We start from the raw sequence: 21,789 nt of genomic DNA, 5'->3' as shown, positions 1-21,789 counted from the left end.
GTATAAATTGGGTGTTAAACTTACGGACAAGGACACCATCGTAAGACGCGAGTTCTTTATTAACCACGTTCGTGGGCGCTCAAGAAACAAATAATAATGACAGAAACGGAACACCTTATTGCTTATTGCCACAATGTTTAGTTAGTGTTACCATTCGCACCTCGTAAATTGATAGTGTGAAAACATCAATGAAGTTTAATGAACAAGCGCTCTTGACTGGTGACAATAACTCTAGTCGATTGCAAATTTATTGCTTTCAGCTGAACAGTTACTACCTGAAATTCTCATTTGTCTCGTCAACTTTGATATTTATGCATTTCGTGCCGTCACATGAATTTAAACATCTGCAGAATGAAGTTTCAGCAGTGTCGAAATGTGATATAAATTTTCAACAATGTCCTCCTTTCTCATGTCACATGATAATTGAATACATGTACGCTCATCACGAGTGTTTAGATGCAATAAGACCTTCAACAGTGAAGGATATACAAGTAAATGTACAAACTTCAATGAAGGCTGTTTAGTATTCTGTTTTCTGTTTAAAGAGCGGCATAAACGTTCCTAAGCTGTATTTCAAACTGAATCAACATAGATTAAGGTAATAAACCTGGGTATTGTTATTTTATTGGTGATTAAGTGCGGGCATGATGGCGGGATCTTTGTGCGCGCTCGCGAACCGTGTCCGCAGTCCCTTTCGTCGTGTTGGGTACGGTCATTACTGAAACACCTTTCCAAAGCGGCATGATAATGACCAGCATTACTGACACATTAAATATGGTATTTAGCAGATCCGTACCGTTCGATTAATCCCAGGTGTGGAGAAGGGCAATGTACACATTGGTGCGGACCATCGTGATGATTCAACCACACACTATACATTACTGTTTCATTGAAATCGACTGTGTCCCAGAACCCCAAGTAAACTGCTTTAAACTTTTGTAGGAAATCGATTACCTTGTTTTAATTTCAGTTTGAACAATCTAATTAAACAAGAGGACCGTGTGCCCTAATTCGCTCATATGAAACTAAAGGAACTAGACTATTATGAAAAAGTGCAAGCTGATTCATGAAGATTGGACCATAAAATGGACTTCTATAGTATTTACATGTTGTTGTTTTTTAATTTGACATTGTGACCTAGTTATTTAGCTCACAAGGCCCAGTTTCGATTTCAGCCGAGATTTTATTGGGACAAATGAAGATTGGCCAATAAATGTGGCTAATATAGGGTCAACAAGTTTCACTATAACCATATACGGAAAACTCTCCGCCTCCCCTGCCCCCGATTAGTCATTCGAAAAAAGTGTTCTGACTAAGTGTTATTTCCATTTCACTACAAATGTGACTTCTAGAATGTTAACAAGGTTTTACTATAGACATATGAGGAAAAAAGTCCGGCCCCTTGGAGGCCATGTTTTTCGACAAACCATAACCATTTAAAAACTCAGCCGAGCTATCATAAGATGTCATGACCGACCAAGTTTCGTTAAGACTGAACTATAAATATGAAATTTAGAGTGTAAAAAAGGTTTTACTTTAGCCATATGAGGAAAATGCCCCTTTACCAGCGGTCATGTTTTTCGACAGACCGGAATTTTGGAAAAGCACACGTAATACGTTTTTTAACAGCTTGCACCAGAACTAAAAGATAACTTAAATGTAACAGAACTCTGATAAGACGCCTTCCAATTAAATAACTTCTTCTAATGCCGTGACAACCGCGCAATAAATGCCGAAAATTAAAAGCAAGATTACCTTGTGGTGTTCGAGGACCTCGAGTGCGCGCGCATATCCGTCCTTTGAATAGACGCAGAGCGCGGAGAGAAGCTTCAGAACTTCCTGCTTCACCGCCACATTGTCACTGTCCAGCACTGAAATGACAATAAGCAAGTCAATACTCATGCAATCGGTGTCTACACACGAATGAAAAATAATGTCTATACGGCATAAAAGTAATGTATTTCACGTGGTACAAAACTCATTTGATATGTGCGTTATATATATATATATATATAGTATGTTGAGTATTTATTTATAATCTGGTGAGTATCTTAAGAATGTTTGCAAGTTCTCGCTTACTGCAGTCGAACGGTTAGGTGTATTTTCATATAAATGAAATCGCAAATCGCACGATCTCGTTTTCTGCGGTTGACTTATTATTGGCGTCTCAAAGAAAACACACACATACACATCTAAAAAACTTCTATGTTTGATATTATAACTGTAGATAACTTCTATGTTTGATATTATAACTGTAGATAACTTCTTTGTTTGATATTATAACTGTAGATAGCTTCTATGTTTGATATTATAACTGTAGATAACTTCTATGTTTTATATTATAACTGTAGATAACTTCTATGTTTGATATTATAACTGTAGATAACTTCTATGTTTGATATTATAACTGTAGATAACTTCTATGTTTGATATTATAACTGTAGATAACTTTATTAAATCTAAGAAGCCGTTTCATAGGTATCAAATACCGAATCGCATTCTTATGTAATTAGGTGTACAAAAATATTGTGTTTGCAATGGATGTCGATGTCGACATTTGTCAAGAAGTCTGTCAAGTTTTCCTGTTTATGTCTGGGCGTTAGTACTCCCTATTTGCTTGATTGACATCACCTTGCCCTGTTCCTTTTTGAAGTCTTTATCTCGCCCTGACTAGGTATAGAGAGAAAATCATTAGCTTACACTTTCTAATAATATGCCAATCATCTGACAACCGTAAGCCTAAATAATCTCGTCTTATCCGCTATTGGAAGATTGTATAATTGCTACACATTATCAAATCCGGTGTTTATACTATTCAAAAATTCGTTCGATTTCATCGATATATTTCAACTTCAAACCTTATCTTGAAATTTCTGTTTGGGTCGTATCAGAATACCGGGTAATTTCTGTACACTTTATCTGAAAGAAAGGTCCAAAACTACGACTTTCAAACTAACCCGTCATAGACGACCTACGTGTTGCAAGATATGTTTACGACCAGAAGGCTAAAATACCACATCTTATATAAAGTCACTTCATCCTGAAAATATTAACTTACACAAACGGAAAAATCAAAGAAACTAACACGGCAAGTTAAAACGTTTCCGATTTCAGTATAATCATTCAGTTATGGGACACAATTATAACTTTAATGGAATAAAGAATATAATTTTGTCTTAAATACACGAATCAATTCCACTTATTATATGTGGACGCAAGGAATTATAATTATTATGTTCGATTTGCGATTGAGTCACATCGATCTTTAAGAGTATGGTACTTAATTAATAATAGCTTTCATGATAGTTTTAGTTAATTTAATGGCCTGCATCAATCGCAATATATCTATGTGGTCGAACGTCCTTTTTTACACAATGTACGATACGTCAAAAAAACGAAATAAACCGGACGGGATATTTTTGTATGTCTATTGACTGTATAAGAACATTTGACAAATGGCAAAGAAGAAATTTGAAATTTGTCATTGCCGTGAATGTGGGCTAAAAGTAAGGGCGTGTGAAAGGATTTATCTCTTTCTTGAAACCACGTACCTCATCCATAGTTCGTGTTGTTGTTCTAATTCTTAAAAGACAATTCAAGAGCAGTTAAACCACTGCATTCAGTTTGTGACATCAATCAACAATTTATTTTAAGTGCTTTAATCAGAGCAGGGCATTGCGGACGTCGACGCCCATTGTTCGCCTTGCAGGTAGTATCTGTTGAGAGCTCTGGTCCAATTATTCGGGAACCAGTTCAAATATTTTTTTAATACCGGCATTTATTTCGCGACAGCAAAAACACACGAATAAATAAATAAGCTACATCAAATCGATGAGACAAATAGAAAAGACCGACATGTTCTATAAGACATATTATGCTATCGCGGTACTATCATATTACTATGAAAAGATGTTATATGTATAGCCTATATATCTGATTTCATGATGACACAATATTTCCAGACATACGAATTTTTTGTTGTACAATGTACCGGTATATGTGATTTACGTTTCAGAAACCTAAAGTTGTGCAAGTATACGTGCGCCATGCATGCGGCAGTCAACGCATCAACCACGTTACCTGACATGTCGCCAATCAGAAACCCGAAAGCCTTATGTGTTGTTATTGACAATGTTGTTGACATTTTTTGTAGGGAAAAAACCGAAATAAATTACTTACAAAAGTTATTCAGATGAACTGAAGCGTTCAAATAGACATTTTAAAAGATTGATGTGAAAAATGCATGGGCGTTATGAAGTTTTAAAGCATAAATAATGGTCTAGTAATACATATCATATTTACCGCATTACATAATACACAGAGCGTGTCCTATAGGGAAACAATAGTATTTAACCGTCATGTGCACCTTGCATTTTTTACCTGTCAAAAACGTTTTGTCGTTGTGTCGGCTGAGGAATTGGTAATGTTTAGAAGCGCCAACTCAAAAACACACTCGTATACTGACCCACATAACTGAAAGAGTACTAATTTGACCATGCATTCGTGAGGAATCCCTGTGACAGCTCATTTTTCACCATGTTCGATATTCGACATGTTGAAAAATGAGCTATTACGGTTCATTCACATGCACTGTTATCAGCTGTGCATACGAAGTATGAACTTATCAAAAAGGCATACCGTTATTGTCGTGTGAAAGATGAAGATGAAGAGAAAACAGTTGATAATTGAGAGACTATTTAATGACTCATTGACGCACACCTGTTGGTATAACATTTCCGCTGTATCACGGCCCATTATGCGAAGCTATTGTAGCATTTTTGGTATGTCTGAACACCACCCATCGAATAGGGATACGGGGGAATGCGTATCTACATACAAATCGAAAGTTAAGGGCGAAACTAAAGTACATGCTCAACATTTTTAATGAGGTACAATAGTTACTAGAAAAATGATATTACCCTCTACGTGTATTGTTAGTGGCGAAGTGACCGCGGTTTCTACACCGTATCTTTAGCACTGCAGGTAGCTCTGAGATCCTAAGGCGCGTGACTGATATGTCACATAGAGATTTCTCTGCACTTCCGTCATTATAAACACGTCATAGACCAACTAATCACGGAACAACCGCCGATGGGTGTAAGGGTTATACGCAGCCCGGTTACCAAGAGGCAGCAGCGGCATGTAGGCATCTCTAAACCTCTAGAGATGGACCATTCAAAATGCTATTTCATTCACGAATATTGGTTTGTATTTGATCGTTTATCAGTGCCTCACTAACGCGTACATGTGGAAATTGGAGTTCTGCGTGGGCTTCGAAAAAAAATCACATCAGTGTCTGATACTAAGTCGCGTATTGAGAATATTGGTCGTTTTTTTTTGCTATTCGCATGGTGATCAATAGCAAGTTAAGTATTTTAAGACGAAACACTTGTTAAATATGTTTACATTGACACCACAGGGGTGGAATATCTTATCTCGACGTGTCTGTTTGTTTGCACAGCGCGACTCTTGGTCCTGCAAGGCTCACTGCACTAGCTCATGCACAGGTATATTACAAATTGTGTCGAGTGCAAAGCCAATGAAAGGCTATATTCATCAAGGTTTAATATGGATTTGAGTAGACATTTAGATATATTTATCATATTATGTCTACCAGCAATGTCGTTTATTATGCTGATATATGAACCATGCAAAACTAGCAGGCCAATCCCTCATGAACATACGATATAACATACTATTCTATATGAACACACACAGACACACGCATCCTTGGCTAGATGAAACAGAAGAATTCAGTAATATATTGCTAGAGAACATAAAGATATGTTCAAAATATTTTAACATTTATTCACATTTATTCACAATTAGGTATAACGGCGAAGTAACCACCAACAACAAACGCATGATTTCGCAAGAAAACACAGCTTTTACAATTTCACTCGTGAACGTTCGTAGTTTAGACTACATTAACTTAGGACGATAAATAATGCATGATCTATCATCACAGTTATCGATAGCGCTGAACGGTCGATGTGTTATGGTGTTGCGTTAAATAACAACGTAAATGGTTTCGATTGTTCTAGCCTTACTTCGTTTAATTTCGTAATACGCAAACGTAACAAGTCAAGCAAAATCAAGTCACAGAAGTCGAATTACAGACATAGGGCCCGATCAAATCGGTGATCTTTTGGGTCTAATCAGCAAGCAACATGAACATCGTAGTCAATGTGAAAGACAAGCATTAACGTTTCGTCTCATCAGGATCCAAACTGTTTGCTATTCTTATAGTATTCTTTGACAAAAATCGAATAAAATGCTAATTTTAGAAATTAAGCAGACGACATTTTTGCGAACGACAAATTCCCAGCATGCAAAGGGTTAATTGATTGTTCAACAAGTCCACATTATGAAAATTGCACATTATTATTATGACCTTCATGATCTTCAAGAGATCTAACAGCTCAACGAGTTTTCACCTCCAACTATTTGCACGAACAAGTAAACCACATTTTATTTAAAACATATTTTAGGGCAATCAATTCAATTCAATCTGTATTTTCGTACACGTGGTTTTACTTTCGCATTTTTTATTCAGGTAACGTGTTCAAAAAGCTTTAACCCATTTATGCCTAGCGTCTAAAAAAAGGCCTTGGCAAACAGCGTAGACCCAGATGAGACGATGAGACGCCGCATCATGCGACGTCTCATCAGGGTCTACGCTGTTTGCTTAAAGTGAATTTCTGTAAGAAATATTCTAAATATAGAAAAACATATACAAGACATCCCTAATTTTGGAAATGAATTGATCCAATTTAGAAGGATGGGAGAGTCCACTAGGCATAAATGGGTAAAAAACAAGACTCATCGCCTCTGAAAGCTTATAACTTGTGTCATCCTAACTACTCAGTACACGTGTTCTGTGAAAGGTCGCCGAGATATAGGGCATATAACGACTGTCAGATTTGTTCCGGTGTTGTATCGCACAAGTTAATTAAATGATGCTTTATTTTTCGAATTCAGCCGTTGAATACGGAAACCAAATATGTGAAGGTATGTTTTAAATTGATATATCGTATGCAAGTAAGATACGTATGATTAATATTTGGAACAAGAAACCGAGACTGTGTCAATACTGGATTGATCAATAAAATAAAGAAAAACAACAACACACATTTCAAACATTATAGAACATATACACATAAAATCCATCAAAGTTTCAACGATTGTAATAAGTTTTATTATCATAATGAATTACTCTGCAAGAATCCGTGTTCGGGTTGTAACCTTCAATCTCACATTGTATAACATATAACACGAGTTTTTTTTTGTAATATACGAGTTCATTATTGCATGTGATTTTAAATCATAATTCGCTCCCCCCCCCTTGGTGCAAAAAGGTGCCATGTGATATTTAAATTAGAATGCACATGGTACCTTTTTGCACCAATGGGGCGATTAAATATTTTTTATTTACATCATTTTGGAACTATTAGTCTTTGCTTCGAGATACTCATACATTAACCCTTACATGCTCAACGACTATTATATGTAATTCAGCGTTACGGAATGTCAAGATAAGTAGTTAATTGTACATACATGAGAAACAGTGTATTTGTTAACAGTTAGAATTTTCGCCATTGCCATTTACAACAAAACATTTGAATATAAATGATTGTGTAAATACAGACCACATGTGGCAGCTCGGCATGGTCGCGCATACATGAATATGGACTTCATCAACTAGTAGAGTAAAATAAGTGAAATACGTTGAAACATTTATGAAGCGAGTGGGAGAGCCCGGATGAAAGCGGGAATGATCGAGTACGGCTTGAATTAAGGCGTGTCCTTAATTAAATGTCGAAAAACTAAGAGCGATTAGCATATAGAACGTTCAGTTTTTACTAAGTTTGCGTATGGTATTTTACGAATGTTGCAATGCTTATTATTACGTTTGGCACAATCTGTTAAGAGGGCAGTCCTAAAGTTTTTTAAACAAATAAAACACGGAAATATATTACTGCTTTTAATGAAAAAAAAGACTCAACAAAATGAATACTAAGTATTTGAGAATTTGATTACACTGTTGCCATGTAATTGCACATCGCTGTCCTGGAAGAAATTCAAACTTTGGCGAACGAAAGTCTGTTTTGGCGTACGAAGTATGAGAGATACATCCGTGGGATACAAAATTAACCACTGAAAACTCTAAAAAAGTCACACCCATACGTATGTGCAAGGTTAGCAGGTAGGCCAATCTGGCTTTTCAAGGACGATTCGTGTTAATGATCTTTCATGACTACAAATCAGTTGACGACACTACGAAAGTGCGATATATAACCCAGTGTATACGTCCAACAATAGCAAGAGAGATGTACCAGGTCGGCAAATTATATAGAACCAAAAGAAGGGCTATTTCATTACATTGTATTTTATTGAATAGATAACTACGCAGGAAGCCGTATCTTTGTAAATGATAGCAGGGCTTTATTCGCAACCGCTTCTTGTTTGTACAGAGTATTCAACATGCCGGAGTCTATTGTACACTCTTGATAAATCGGTGAATAAGGAAATCTTGATTTTCAATTAGTTAGATATGTTGAAGGAAAATGAGAGCAATACAGTATGGAATAATTGAAAATGTGTTGCTAACTACTGATCTTAATCGTTATTAAAAAGATAGCCTGTACCCTGATATTACGTTTAATGGAGAAGAGTACAAAAGCTTAGCTCCATTAGTGAAAACGGATGGGTATGACATCGGCGATGGTTCAAGCGAAGGTCTTAATAACAAACATTGTGAGAGAGCATATTTGGAGAGGAGGAGATATGATTAGGATAATCTCTCTCTCCAAAGTAGTTGAAGCCAAATACTTTCAACGAATATCCGTATACAAAGCTGTTGCTTTGTGTGTGTGTGTGAAATAGATGAAAAAGGAAAAGTTGAGATATGTTTTGTACAATCCTGTTAATAATGCATTTTTATTTCAATTACATTATAACATCTAGATTGACACGCACCCCCCCCCCCCCCCTCTTAAAAAAAAAACAACAACAACATTAAAATAACATAATGAGGACAGTTACAGCATTTTTTTTATGGTTTTGTCAAAAATGACAGGATAAATTATTTAAAAAAGACACAATTCTAAGTAAATCGCCAACGTTTCGAAGTAAATCTCCTATTTCTGCCTGTTTACAGGCAGGTGAAACGTGAGAATATTGCAAATACTCTACTTGTATACACATATTTAACAGAAGTGTCACGTGCGGTGAATGGTTTGCGTACATCAACTCATTTGCACACCAAATGGTTTACAACAATACATTAGTCCCGGACAGGTTGATGAATAACGAGGCATTGTCGCGAAGCTACTAGCGCGAAAACCGCGTTTTTTGCTTTTTTTAACGTGAAAAGCAGCGATCAAATGCGCGGCCACATATTTAACCAGTATTGTCTGATATTGTCAAGCATTAAGCCGCATTTCCTTTCGGATCATTGTCACAGAGCGGGTCCGTATTTGCATAACTTGATTTGTTTATCGGCGTACCGTGTAAATACTTCGTTCCGGTTGAAATCATACATTTAGGATAGTTTAGGTATACATTTAAATTTGTTCGTACATCATTTGGAAGGTGAAGGTGGTCAGACTGGTATACATTCCAGAGAGAATGTGGGAATTTCAATTGGGATGGTCCAACAGTTGCGGTTAACTTGCATTCCCATTTACATAAACGGCGCTTTGAGGTTGTCTGTTGTTAAACGTCGTTAAATGTGAATTCATCAATTTGCATGTAATACTTTGATCTAAAAGGTTTCTAAGTAGTTGTATTGTAATTCGATTTGATCAAATCACTGTTTGGCATGACCCAGGAGAAAAATGTCAGTACAAATAAACAAAACAATTAAAGTATGCAAATGCTGTAAGCGAAAGTGATGAATCAAGTCCTTTCTAACCGCATATCTTTATTTTTATTCATAAGCAAACTTTTATAACAGGTGCAGCGAAATAAGTTTCTCAAGACTTGACCAGTTTATAAATGAATTTATGTTAAATGAGCAATTTGCTTCACTGATTAACTGGTCACTGCATGCCCACTGCTAAGTTTGACCACTGTCCCCAGGTAACGTGAGCCGTCAAGACAGGCGGCGAGGTGTTAATATTACGTATTCCAATTAACCTTCAGCGTCTGATTCAGCACGATCTTATTTAACAAGTGTCATCCGTATTGTTAACACAATTTACAACATTTAAGATTGTACACGATAACGCGAAACCCTTGTTCGGCAAGGAGCAGTAATGAACATCTGCAAAACGGTCATTAGTGGATGACCTGCCGGGAGGTATTTGTAAAACGGAGCATATACATAACAATTACGCAACCGCTGGACCCATCCTAGGCCCCCGTATTCCGATCTACGTCATTCGGTCTGAGTAGATTACGGATAAACGACGGCGTTTGATGTTCCCCGGCAGCAGTGGCATCCTCTCAGCCTCACTGGGGCAGCCCCCGCCCTTCACTCGCTGCCCACCAAGTGCCGCGCTCGACAAGTACTACCTTGATAAAATTATGAATCATCTGGGCCACACACTGAAAACTGCAGCTATTAAGTATACGCATGCCCCATTTACTCAAATGGAAGTAATATGCCGCTAGTTTTTTGCAAGCAATTTGAAACATGAACGCGTTGGTTTTGGGGCACGTATCATCAGTCTAGTCCGATAAGACATGTGCGTTACAAAACTGCCATTGTTGTGCTCAATGTTAGCTCATTCATACGCGCGCATATGCGAACTCAGCAAAACAATGAATGCTTTTATAATGACAAGATAGTAATGAGCAGTGTTTACACGTTAATTACACGGCCCCTTTGTGGGCTCGGGTAGAAAACAAAAAACCCGATTTATAGCACAAGATCAACCGGAGATTAGTGGCCGTAAGACACAATGGACCTTGTCTGAGACGATCAGCGGGTTTTCATCGTTGCAAGAGATATTCTTATCAATACTTTTAACCAATGTTCCTTAAAAAAAACCAGAAAGGAATATGCCGTCCAGTTTTATTATTTGAGTGCCATTAGGTCAAGGATTGACCTATATTACATTTATTTCAGGGCTAAACAGAAGTAAAGTGAAAAGTATATGTCAGCCTGTGACTTGTTTACAGTTGATAATATATGTCGACATCGGGCGACCCGCATTTTTGCTTGATCACGATGACCGCTCTCGGCAACGACTTTTGTCTTTAATCATTCACAATCGATCTTTGACTTAGCGAGTTTACTATGCAAATATTCAACATATTTTAAGCATCAGATCACTATCCGGTGAGGATTTCGATTGGTCAAAAGTGTTTGACGTAATAATGAGTTTTCTTTCAGTTTTCAGCACAATGCCTCATTTGTAAAAAGCCATTTACATAATCATTACGAATTTGCGGGTATGGTAGCAACGGCGCAGTGAACCCGAATAGTAATTGAAATTTAATTAGGTACTTTTCTATTTTGAGATGGAGAACAGAGAACCTAATGTGTTCGTTTTATTACCACATTTTCATTATCAATGAATGACATGTTGTTGTTTATAGCGTCATAGAAACAAAATGACATTCGATAAATCTCGTCTGCAATCGATACCGCATTCCTTTTGCTTGTTTGCGTGATTACAACCCATGTCCACGTTATAACGATAGGCTGTGATGCTATTTTACACAGTCCATTGATGATTTTATTTAATTTCTCATTCAACTTCACGCAATCTATGCGTTATGAAAACAACTACGATTGGGTCATATCGAACAGTATTTGTAAATAATGGGTTCCTGAATTGAGTAGAAATCAAAGAAGTAACGCGTCATATAATTCGCAAGTTGCCAAAAAATGAGAATGATTATAGTTCGAATCTACGTGTATAAATCATGATTGCTACGAAGCTTACTACTGAGCATTGTCATACATCAGTGTGTGACCTATTAAGATATATTTGAGCCTCGCTCTGGGAAAACGGGGATTTAAGTACGTGCGTATAATGTCGACCCAGATTAGTCTGTGCAGTCCGCGCAGGCTAAGCAGTGACGACACTTTGCGTTTATTCTTGTTTCGTTTAAGGTAAGTCTCTTCTTAGCGAAAGTTCTGTTTAGACAGAAAGTGTCGATTTTGCACATGCATTAAACCCCGTTTTCACAATGTGAGGATGATTGGGTAACTCATTTGGTCCAGTGGTCATGGTATTGGACCCATTCATGATCGATCTATCCGTTATGGAGCAACGGTCAGTGGGCGGATTTCCAAACATCTTGTGGGGCGTGAAAAGGGGTTCACAATCTTCATTAACCACTTATGTTGATTTAAGATCACATTCAGAGGCGATGTTATCTCGGTGGTCACGCGTCATGGTTCATGGCAGTATCACTGACCATCAGGCTATCTGTAATGGGCGGACTGTCAAACAATTGAAATCAATCAGGCGTGGCTATTGGCCGACCCGTTGGCTTCGATCCACCGCTCTGATAAGAGGCCTACGGTAGTCATCATCAACATATCATAGCCGTTAACGAATGATAATTGCAGATATGCAGGTATTAATTTCATTAATGATAAAAAATAACGTTATTGAAATCGCGACAAATTGTTTACCATTTCTATTTCTGATTTTTAGACGCAATCTTATATATACATATCAAAATACTATGGCGCCGCTAAGTACCGCTAATTTCCACTCTATTTCAATCGGAAATTGTTCTTAAATGTTTCTTGAACAAAGAAAAGAAATGTGATAGTCTTAAGTTTCAATCAATTGCTACAAGCGTATTATCTATCTTAGGGCGTGTTAGTCTGACTTAGCTAAAATGACATTGTGTGCTAATATCCCAGCGATCACTTAAGCCAGCATTAAATATTCAAGACTCCGCTATTGAAACGGTTCCTCCCATGCGACTGTTGCTGTCGCAGTTTTGGGGACAGTCGCTCAGTTTCAGCTGTCAGTAAATACACGCGGTTGCGCAACATGGTCATGAGACAACAAAGTTATGCATCATCTTGTCACATAGTCTGTGTCCGGCGACCTTTCACCTGAATACATGAGTGTCAATTAGGGGCACTCTTTCAGATATGGGAAATTATAGTAAGTACGTGCTTGTTTTAATTTTTATGACCTGGGAGGGGTTTCCGAAACACCCCCAAGAAGAAAGTACCCATACCTCCTTAACGGGATAACATACATTAGTATTTCAATGTTGTCATGGTATCAATGAGAAAACCACCAAATGCAAATATTCATATCAAAAGCATAACGTATCCGAAGTTAACACAATGAAATTAACTACTCGCACGTGTGTCTCAAGCATCTGAGGTAAAACAACGAAAACTGGCACGACTATTGCAATCAGCTGCATAAAAAATTAGAGCTCATTGACTTGCGAATGTGTGTATTTTTGTTGTATATGTGCACATTATGTGCATCAAGCATAAAGTCCCCCGTCCATCGGCTTTACCACCAGCTATCATATGACGCTTATTTGCATAACTACGAAGTACGAACCTAGTGTTCAATCAAAAACTTTACATGGGCTAAAGTACACACTGTTATGTTTGCATGTCAATCTAAGTTCTCGATGGTAAACATTTGGAATACGTTAGTAACCTCATTTTCAGTCCACAGTTAGATTCTCACACCATGGGACGTCGGTTAAGCCATGCGTACTTCGCGTTTTAACGCTTTCTGTAGTGGCCGCTTTGCGGTGTTCACACATTGTATTCATCAAACTGAGACGGTTCTTGAGTTTAATGAAACTAACCTTTGAATAGATACAGCTCTTGTAGGACGGTAAACATGCGTGACATTGTAATGCTCCAATTCTATCATGTCATTGTTTGTTCAATCATTTCACTTGTGTATCATATTTTTATAATTGTATCCGAGGTTTGTAGATCCACTACTGCTGTTCATTGAAATTCAAGTTGGTGGGCCAATCGATCACAACCTAAGACCATATTTGCATTTTCTGTTTCGCAGTATTTGAGCAAATTAATACATGTTAAGTTTACTAACATCGATTAACACTTAGTATTCGTATAAAGAACCATTTTGGCAAGTTTTTTATTTTACACGAACGTAGGCATTGAGGTCATACAGTTCATATATACTCTGAGAGCGTGTGTTTGACTTTTCCGTGTAGAACCGCGATGGGATCATATAATGTCGTTATAAAACATGCTAGGGCAAGATTTCACCCTGAATAAAACTTTCCTCAATTTTTGGAGCCTGCATGAAGCAGGACAGATCAGTAAAACCCCGGTTCTAATATCAGATGGCCCTTTTGAATGAGCGACATTGTCAAAACTGACGCGCTGTATATAGGATAGGTATACATTCAGATTTCAAATCCAATCCTTTTCAAATCACGTACGCTTCGCTGATCTTGTCATATGGTTTTATGATTTTGACTACTTTGTATAACAATGCATTTATGTACTACGATCAAATTAATGATTATATTAAGATATACACCCTAAACGTATTTCGATACCCACTTTGTTATATAGTTTGTTTCGGGTGACTTTATAGAGGCTTTACTTGTGCAAGTTTAAATATGAAATTTAAATGATCAAATGTAAATTCTTGTAGGCGTTGAAATCTTCTAAAATATTAAACTAATATGTTATCTTAAGGCAAGCATGTTTATTAAACAGGGACCTTTTTTTTAAACCTCATTAAGTCTATACTAACGGTCTATGACCGATGTGTGGTTTCACGACACCTTTGAGCTGCCATGTCTGTATTTCGATTAACATTCACATATAAAACCTTAATCAAATCATTCACTCGACTAATTACATTTGCAATTGCGTTTTTTAATGTTAGATTAACGCAACTTTGCTATAAGATTTAGTCCAGTAATGTGATTTTGTTAATTGATGATGCCGTAACGTTTACACTGACTCGGAGCCACATTGTCTTCTGACCGATTATATGAAGAAAGAGGTCTGAACTACTTATATGGTCGTTAATCCTTTCAGTGCTGGAACCGAATTTTGAAGGCCTTTGCAAACAGTTTGGATCCAGATGAGACGCCACAAAACGTGGCGTCTCATCTGGATCCAAACTGTTTGCTATTCTGATAGTATTCTTTGAAAAAAATCGAAGAAAATGCTAATCTTAGAAATCTAGCAGACAACATTTTAGCAGACGACAAATTTCCCAGCATGCAAAGGGTTAATCGTTAATCTCATTTAAGTTTAGATCATAACAATCCCTTTAGTAAATTACGCGTGAAATACTTCTATTAGTTATCTAATACATTTATAACAACGTCGTGTGTTGGGGTTTGACATTTTCACATCAAATAAGCACATGTACTTAATAAATATTCATACGAAACATGTATATACATGTAAATGCATAACATTATATCTTAGACGAGTATCATATAGCAGGAGATTCGGATGAGGCAATGTTAATGGGCGTCGCTATTTATTTAAACAAGTCATAGTTGCAGTTTCAACTTATCTCGTATCCAAAATGCAAATATAAAACGCTTTGGTATTGAAATACTAGTACACATGATACACGTCTATTTCCGTCCAGACGCCTCATCATATAGTGCAATAAAGTCCTGTCTTGGTGAATGGCATATGACATATAGTCGTATTTGCGTCGAACTCGATTGTCAGAATCTGGACCACCAGTCAAGGAAACAATTAGTTAAGTGTAGCCTGTCACCCGTCCGTCATGTGGATGTAATAATGTAGTTAAACAGCACTAACCCAGTATGAAAATAACGCCGTTAGAAAGTCTGATCAATCGCAATGAATTTATTAGATATAATAATTCAGTTCATGTATTCTTTTAAAAAAGCAAGGAGGCGTTAGTTTGGTTTGGTATCGGACACTGATATATGATTTTGCTCAGAAAAGATTAACCAAGCGATGTGCACAATGCCGTCTGGAAAATATATTTATAGTCCCTACAGTAATCAATAACGACGTGATTTTCTGTTTCTATGGATACATGCACTCTGACAATAATACATGCTTAGTAAATTTCCAGTTCTACTGCACATAACATGGCATGGCATCATTTGGTGTTGCTTAATGCCAGAACATATGATAATACATGTAAGGAAAAATTTCAATTGTAGTACAACATGAATGTCAGAAAAATAATGACACCCATAATTGTAGAAGTCCAATTTTAGTCATGTTTATTGTAAGTTCAAAAGAACTGTAAAATATATCAGAAAATAAAATAAACAACTTACCAGACGAGATCTTTTTAATTAAATCCTTATTTTCTATAATATAATCCAAACTTAACGTCGAATCCATAATTGTAAGCACGCACTTGGCACAGGATGCTTGTAGAATTACATTCACGAAATTTGCATGGCCAGAGTTACATAATTGCTCCAAACTTTCGAATAGTAAATCCAAACCATCTTTATTTAAAAACTCTAAAATCCAACCCGGTTCATTTTTGGTCTTGTCGATCTTTTTCTTAATCGCTGTATACGTTTGTACTGAAGGCGCTTTGATCAAGTCAATGATAGTTTGCGCTGGTATGTAACGCGATCTATGATTGGTCGATGCACTGGAGCTTAAACAGCCAACCGACGAGCGTCTTGCTTTTGCAGTACGGCGGGCAATATGAATTACTCGTTCGACAAAAACATCGCGATTGAAATCTAACTCACTGTCCGATACACTTTCTGAATGTTCCATGGCTGGTGTGTTGTTGACGAAGCACACTTCACTGAATGATGATCTGTAAAAGGAAAATAAATAACTTGATAAACATCGTTTTAAATTTGACTATATCGGATTACTTTATGCAAATTCCAGACAAAACCCAATCACCAGTCACTTATCAAGTTACACAAATGTAATTTTAAAGCAGTATGTAAACAACTATCAATTAATGGTATAAATTTCATATTATTTAATGTTTTGAAGGAGCTAAAACTACTGACGATGCCTTAAGCGAGGAATTTCGCACTAAACTTTCCATCGCATACGATACTTAAATTAACAAATGCCAAAGGCTAAAGAAGATACAGTAGGCATAAAAATCAGAGGGATAGTTGTTTTCGATTTTGTGCAAATGTTCACAATATTACCACCGACAAGACATCAATATTCAAGCACTACTTTTTCTTTGTATAAAACTTCATGAATTGGAATATGGTCTTAATTTTCCTAATGAGTGGACGTTGGTTTAATGGGCTAAAATCATTTATATCGTTAAAGTTGTACAATTTTGCATATGTGTCAAATCATGAAAAAAAGTTCGTATCCCAGACCAGCCTGTGCAGTTTATTTTCCACTTTAAAGTCACACAAAGTTACATGGCCTCATCAGAAATTTAAGCTCCTGACCAGACTGTTCGGATCCGCAGGCTTGTCTGAAGCTAAGCTGGTCACTTATGGCATTAAGACCCATTTGCGGATGACATGGATCATATGCTTACAAATGCATCTTAAGAGTTGATTTTACGAGAAGATCGTCATAATAACACAGATGAGCTTCAATCACTTTTGTAAATTTAACATTTAATCTTGTAAACTTGCTTTTAGCGAGAACCCCCGTTTTAATAAAGTTGATTAGCTTCCAGTAATAATATCTCAATCGTCGCACAAAGGTTAATAGGGAGCGAGTTCTTCTATATATGACCAGGCCTTATCAGGTCGTATTTTCATATTAAACTCATTTCAACAGCGTAGAACGACAATTTTTAATCGCTGAGCAAACACGAAAAGTGACTTGGATACTTTTCAAGGGTCATTCCTAGCTACCGGTGAATGTGTAGCAATTCGGTGAACTTCATGTTTTTGTTTACAGTCCATTATTTTTGTCCGTAGCAAACTTCAATGTTAGTCATCGGTGCCACAATATCTTTTTGCAAAAGCCACAGACAACATAGAAAACCATGTTTTTTTTTATTTACAAACACTCACAACTATATGCAGTTATTTTGTACATGACTAATAAATCTCATCTGAACGACCCATTATTTATCGTGACCGCAAATTTTGTTATTTGATTTAAAATATGAATCGTGTTTCTCAGTGTTTTAATTACCTGAGATACTGAATGTTTGTCCCCCCGTAAGTTTTGACTGAATAAGTTAATATGCTTAAATAGATAGCTTAACGAAGAACAGTCGATGAAATGTAAATATTCTTAAAACTTTTCGGAAAGAATAGGCTTCAAAAGATAAAATTACAAAAAATACAAAAACATCTGACATCATCGGGATTTTTTCGTAAGATTATTTGGTAGAGGGTTGATATTGTTTCCATGATAAGGTCGACAAATGCACACTTAAGTTACGTTCTATCAAAACATATGGATGAAAATCTGACTTGGACAGACTCGTAGCAGATTATGCTTTTTTTCTGTGTTGTCATTAAGTGATAAAAACAAATATTTTAGGATAAAAATCCCTGATAGCAAATCGAGTTATTATTTGTTTGCTTAATGACGCATTTGTGTTACATCTTAATAGAATATTTTTTTGTTGCTAATTTCATTGTTAATGCCTTATGAGTTTATGCGTAACATGTTTTTACTGAATTAGTTGCACTTACTAGTATAACATTTATAATTAACAGATATTTTCAAGAGCAAGGATTATCCATTAAAAGAATACAAAATACACATCCGAATGTTTGAATGATGCTCTATCAATAAGCATGTTGACAAATATTTCCCACACCATGATGCATTAGGCATAAAGATAAATGTATTTCTCTCCATTGCAATTTTACAATTCGGATTTTAAGCCATTTTGAGCGAAGTTGAAAATCTGAAAATATCATATTCAGAGTCTCAGTATTGTTGATATACAATTATCACGGTCATTATCATGACTGACGAAAGGCAACTTTCATCGACGGAACTCCGCGCACTTGAGTCTCCCTTTGAGCCTTGACGCCCCACCGGAGTCTGTAATTGCTATATCAGACCATCGAAGACGCGGACCGGGTGAGAGTCCGCGGGCAGGCACTTAGAGTTCAGGATTCCCCAGGTAGAAGATAAGCCGATGATTGATAATTCATCGATGTCTGGGGAGCCACAAAGTCATAAGTTACACTCCAGACCAGAACGATAAGTATATCAGTGATGAATGGATTGACAATTTTATGACTGCTTAATTTTTTCCAGATATGTAACAGGGACGCAATTACTTTGTCGAAATAGCTCGCAATGATAAGGGAGACGGCTGAAGAAACAATCTATCTATGAGTATGTTCCAAGATGATGGACGTTAATTGGTTGATATTTCTGAAGCACCTGTTCCCACCTGACTGTAGACATACACCAAGAAGCCAGTCCATAGCCTCTAAGTGCCTTAGAAATACACCAATGATATCAATGATACATCAACTACATGATTCGACCTGACATATCAAATGGCCTTATCCTGACAACGTGTTTTACGTATATAATAAGGTTGAGTGACGCATATATCGAAATAATTGAAAATTATATATATTTGAAATATTTAAATATTGCATTTAAATACGGCATAATCACTTGTAATCGGTATTTTGAAAGCAGAAACATTTGTATTGAGCCCTCCAAAAACTCTAATTATATTGTTTACTGGTAGTTGTTTTCACGTTAAACTTCTTGTTTTTATGTCTAACTTTTAGTTTATATTATTGTTTAATGTATTCAAGTTCTATAGAGGGTATTCTTTATTTAAATGATCAAGTTAAGTAACACTGTACTGTTACGTATGGACATAAGCAATTTCAGAAACTTATGTACATGTGATATAATTCCATGACGGATAATTACTGGAATAATATCGCGGGCAACGGAACATAATATAGCTGGCAACGGAACATCATATCGCGGGCAACGGAACATCATATAGCGGACAACGGAACATCAAGTAGCGGACAACGGAACATTATATCGCGGGCAACGGAACATCATTCAGAGGGCAACGGATCATCACATAGCGGGCAACGGTACATCATATAGCGGGTAACGGAACATCATATAGCGGGCAACGGAACATAATATAGCTGACAACGGAACATCATATAGCGGGCAACGGAACATCATGTAGCGGAAAACGGAACATCATATATCGGGCAACGGAACATCAGATAAAAGTAAAACTGCATGTGCTTTTAATTTGAGAAACACATTGGATTTTCTATGAAAACTGGGCTTAATGCATGTGCGTTAAGTGTTGTTCCGGATTAGCCAGTGCCGTCCGCACTGGCTAATCTTGGACGACACATTCCGCTAAAAAGGAATTTTATTCAGTAGAGACATTCTTTAAACGAAAGTGCGGACTGCACTTGCTAATCTGGGATGGCACATTACGCAAATGCATAAAGCTCCGTTTTCCTAGATCGAGGTTAAAATTTATAAAAACCGTTACCATGAATATTAACTCGAATTGTCCATACACTTAATCGTCGATCTGTGATCAAATATCAATATAGCGCTAATTCAATACCAAATTTACCGGGATGAATTTATTTGATATACTAGTACAATGTTTGTGTGATTTGCGGAAAGTTCTATCGAGTTTTCAATTGACCGATAAAATGTTCGGAAAAAACATCACAATGTCTCGTATACAGTATATACCCCCTCGATTGCCTGCTGTCTGTTATAAACTGGTCGTATCCATACCAGATGGTCAGCACTCAGGATGTAAGTTGATAAAGACGCTGGCATATACCAACCATATAAGTGTTATAAATGTAATAATATATATATATGTTGCAGTATCTGTATAATGATGTACATTTAAATAGTAAAATCAGACAGGTTCAGACTGTTGTTGTGTCACGTTTGACATTTTTGCGTTCATTTTTGTTTCGATCGATTGTATTTACTTCTATGACGAATGACATTAAACTGTCGATAATACAATAAACAAGTTTGTAAACTGTTCTTTTTTGTTTTGATCGCTTTTATTAACTTATCTGACGAGTAACACGGATGTCAATACTACAATTAAAAAGTGTTTTAACATGTGTAACTAACTGTTAATGTGTATTAATCGTAACAGCAACTTAATTTCCTACCCTGTGTCCCAGGCAGAAACCCATTACAATTGAGTCGCGTTCTGAGAAAACTGGGTTTAATGCATATGCGTAAAGTGTCGTCCCACATTAGCCTGTGCAGACCGCAAAGGCTAATCAGGGACGACACTTTCCGCCTTCACTTGATTCTCGATTAGAATAGACTTCCTTTAAACGAAAAATATCATAAAAACGTAAAGTGTCGTCCATGATTAGCCTGTGCGGACTGCACAGGCTAATCTGGGACGACACTTTACGCACATGCAGTATGCCCTGTTTTCTCAGAACGCGACTCAATTATATATTGCATTTTATCGAAAAACATCTGCGACACGACTTTTCGTTAAGCTGACCGTTTAAATAACAATTAAATATGTTTGAAAACTCAAATGGGATCACGACGGACATGCACAGAACAAATGCAGAGTTGCAAAATTCGTCAGCATTTTATACTACAGATATGACATCTTAAACGTGTTGGGAATTATCCACATTTAATATTACATAACATAGGGGATTCGCTAAGAATTCCTGAAATAATACTGAAGGATTAAGTCTCAATTATTTGTTTGGTCAAAAGTAAAAGATACCTCATTCTGATACAGGTGCAATGTCATCAAAGGAAAGCGTAATCGTACATGTTAGCGTCGGAGTCTAACTACGCAGCAATGCGTTGGTAGTTATAAGTGATCTGAATACGTTTAGGGACTAGAATCTATAGAGTCACATAAACACCCTTGTTTTATGTTTCGTTTCTAATAATGTAAACATATAATCCTA

The 21,789-nt window shown here is 36.7% G+C and overlaps 1 protein-coding gene across 1 annotated transcript in view; it reads right to left on the bottom strand.

Moving 5' to 3' along the window:
- The window catches only part of LOC127877377 (formin-J-like), a 70,781-nt gene that overhangs the window by 33,029 nt on the left and 15,963 nt on the right, over positions 1 to 21,789 (bottom strand). The window contains exons 3-4 of the mRNA XM_052423140.1: positions 16,219 to 16,721; positions 1,756 to 1,871 (exon numbers count right to left, since the gene is read on the bottom strand). Of these exons, the coding sequence (XP_052279100.1) occupies positions 1,756 to 1,871; positions 16,219 to 16,678 (576 nt within the window). The 5' untranslated portion in view covers positions 16,679 to 16,721. The remainder of the gene's footprint in view (positions 1 to 1,755; positions 1,872 to 16,218; positions 16,722 to 21,789) is intronic.

The sequence above is a fragment of the Dreissena polymorpha genome, chromosome 4 (genome assembly GCF_020536995.1).
Source record: "Dreissena polymorpha isolate Duluth1 chromosome 4, UMN_Dpol_1.0, whole genome shotgun sequence".
Lineage (NCBI taxonomy): Eukaryota > Metazoa > Mollusca > Bivalvia > Myida > Dreissenidae > Dreissena > Dreissena polymorpha.
Note: the sequence above shows the minus strand (reverse complement) of the source record. Positions and strands in the feature narration are given on the sequence as shown.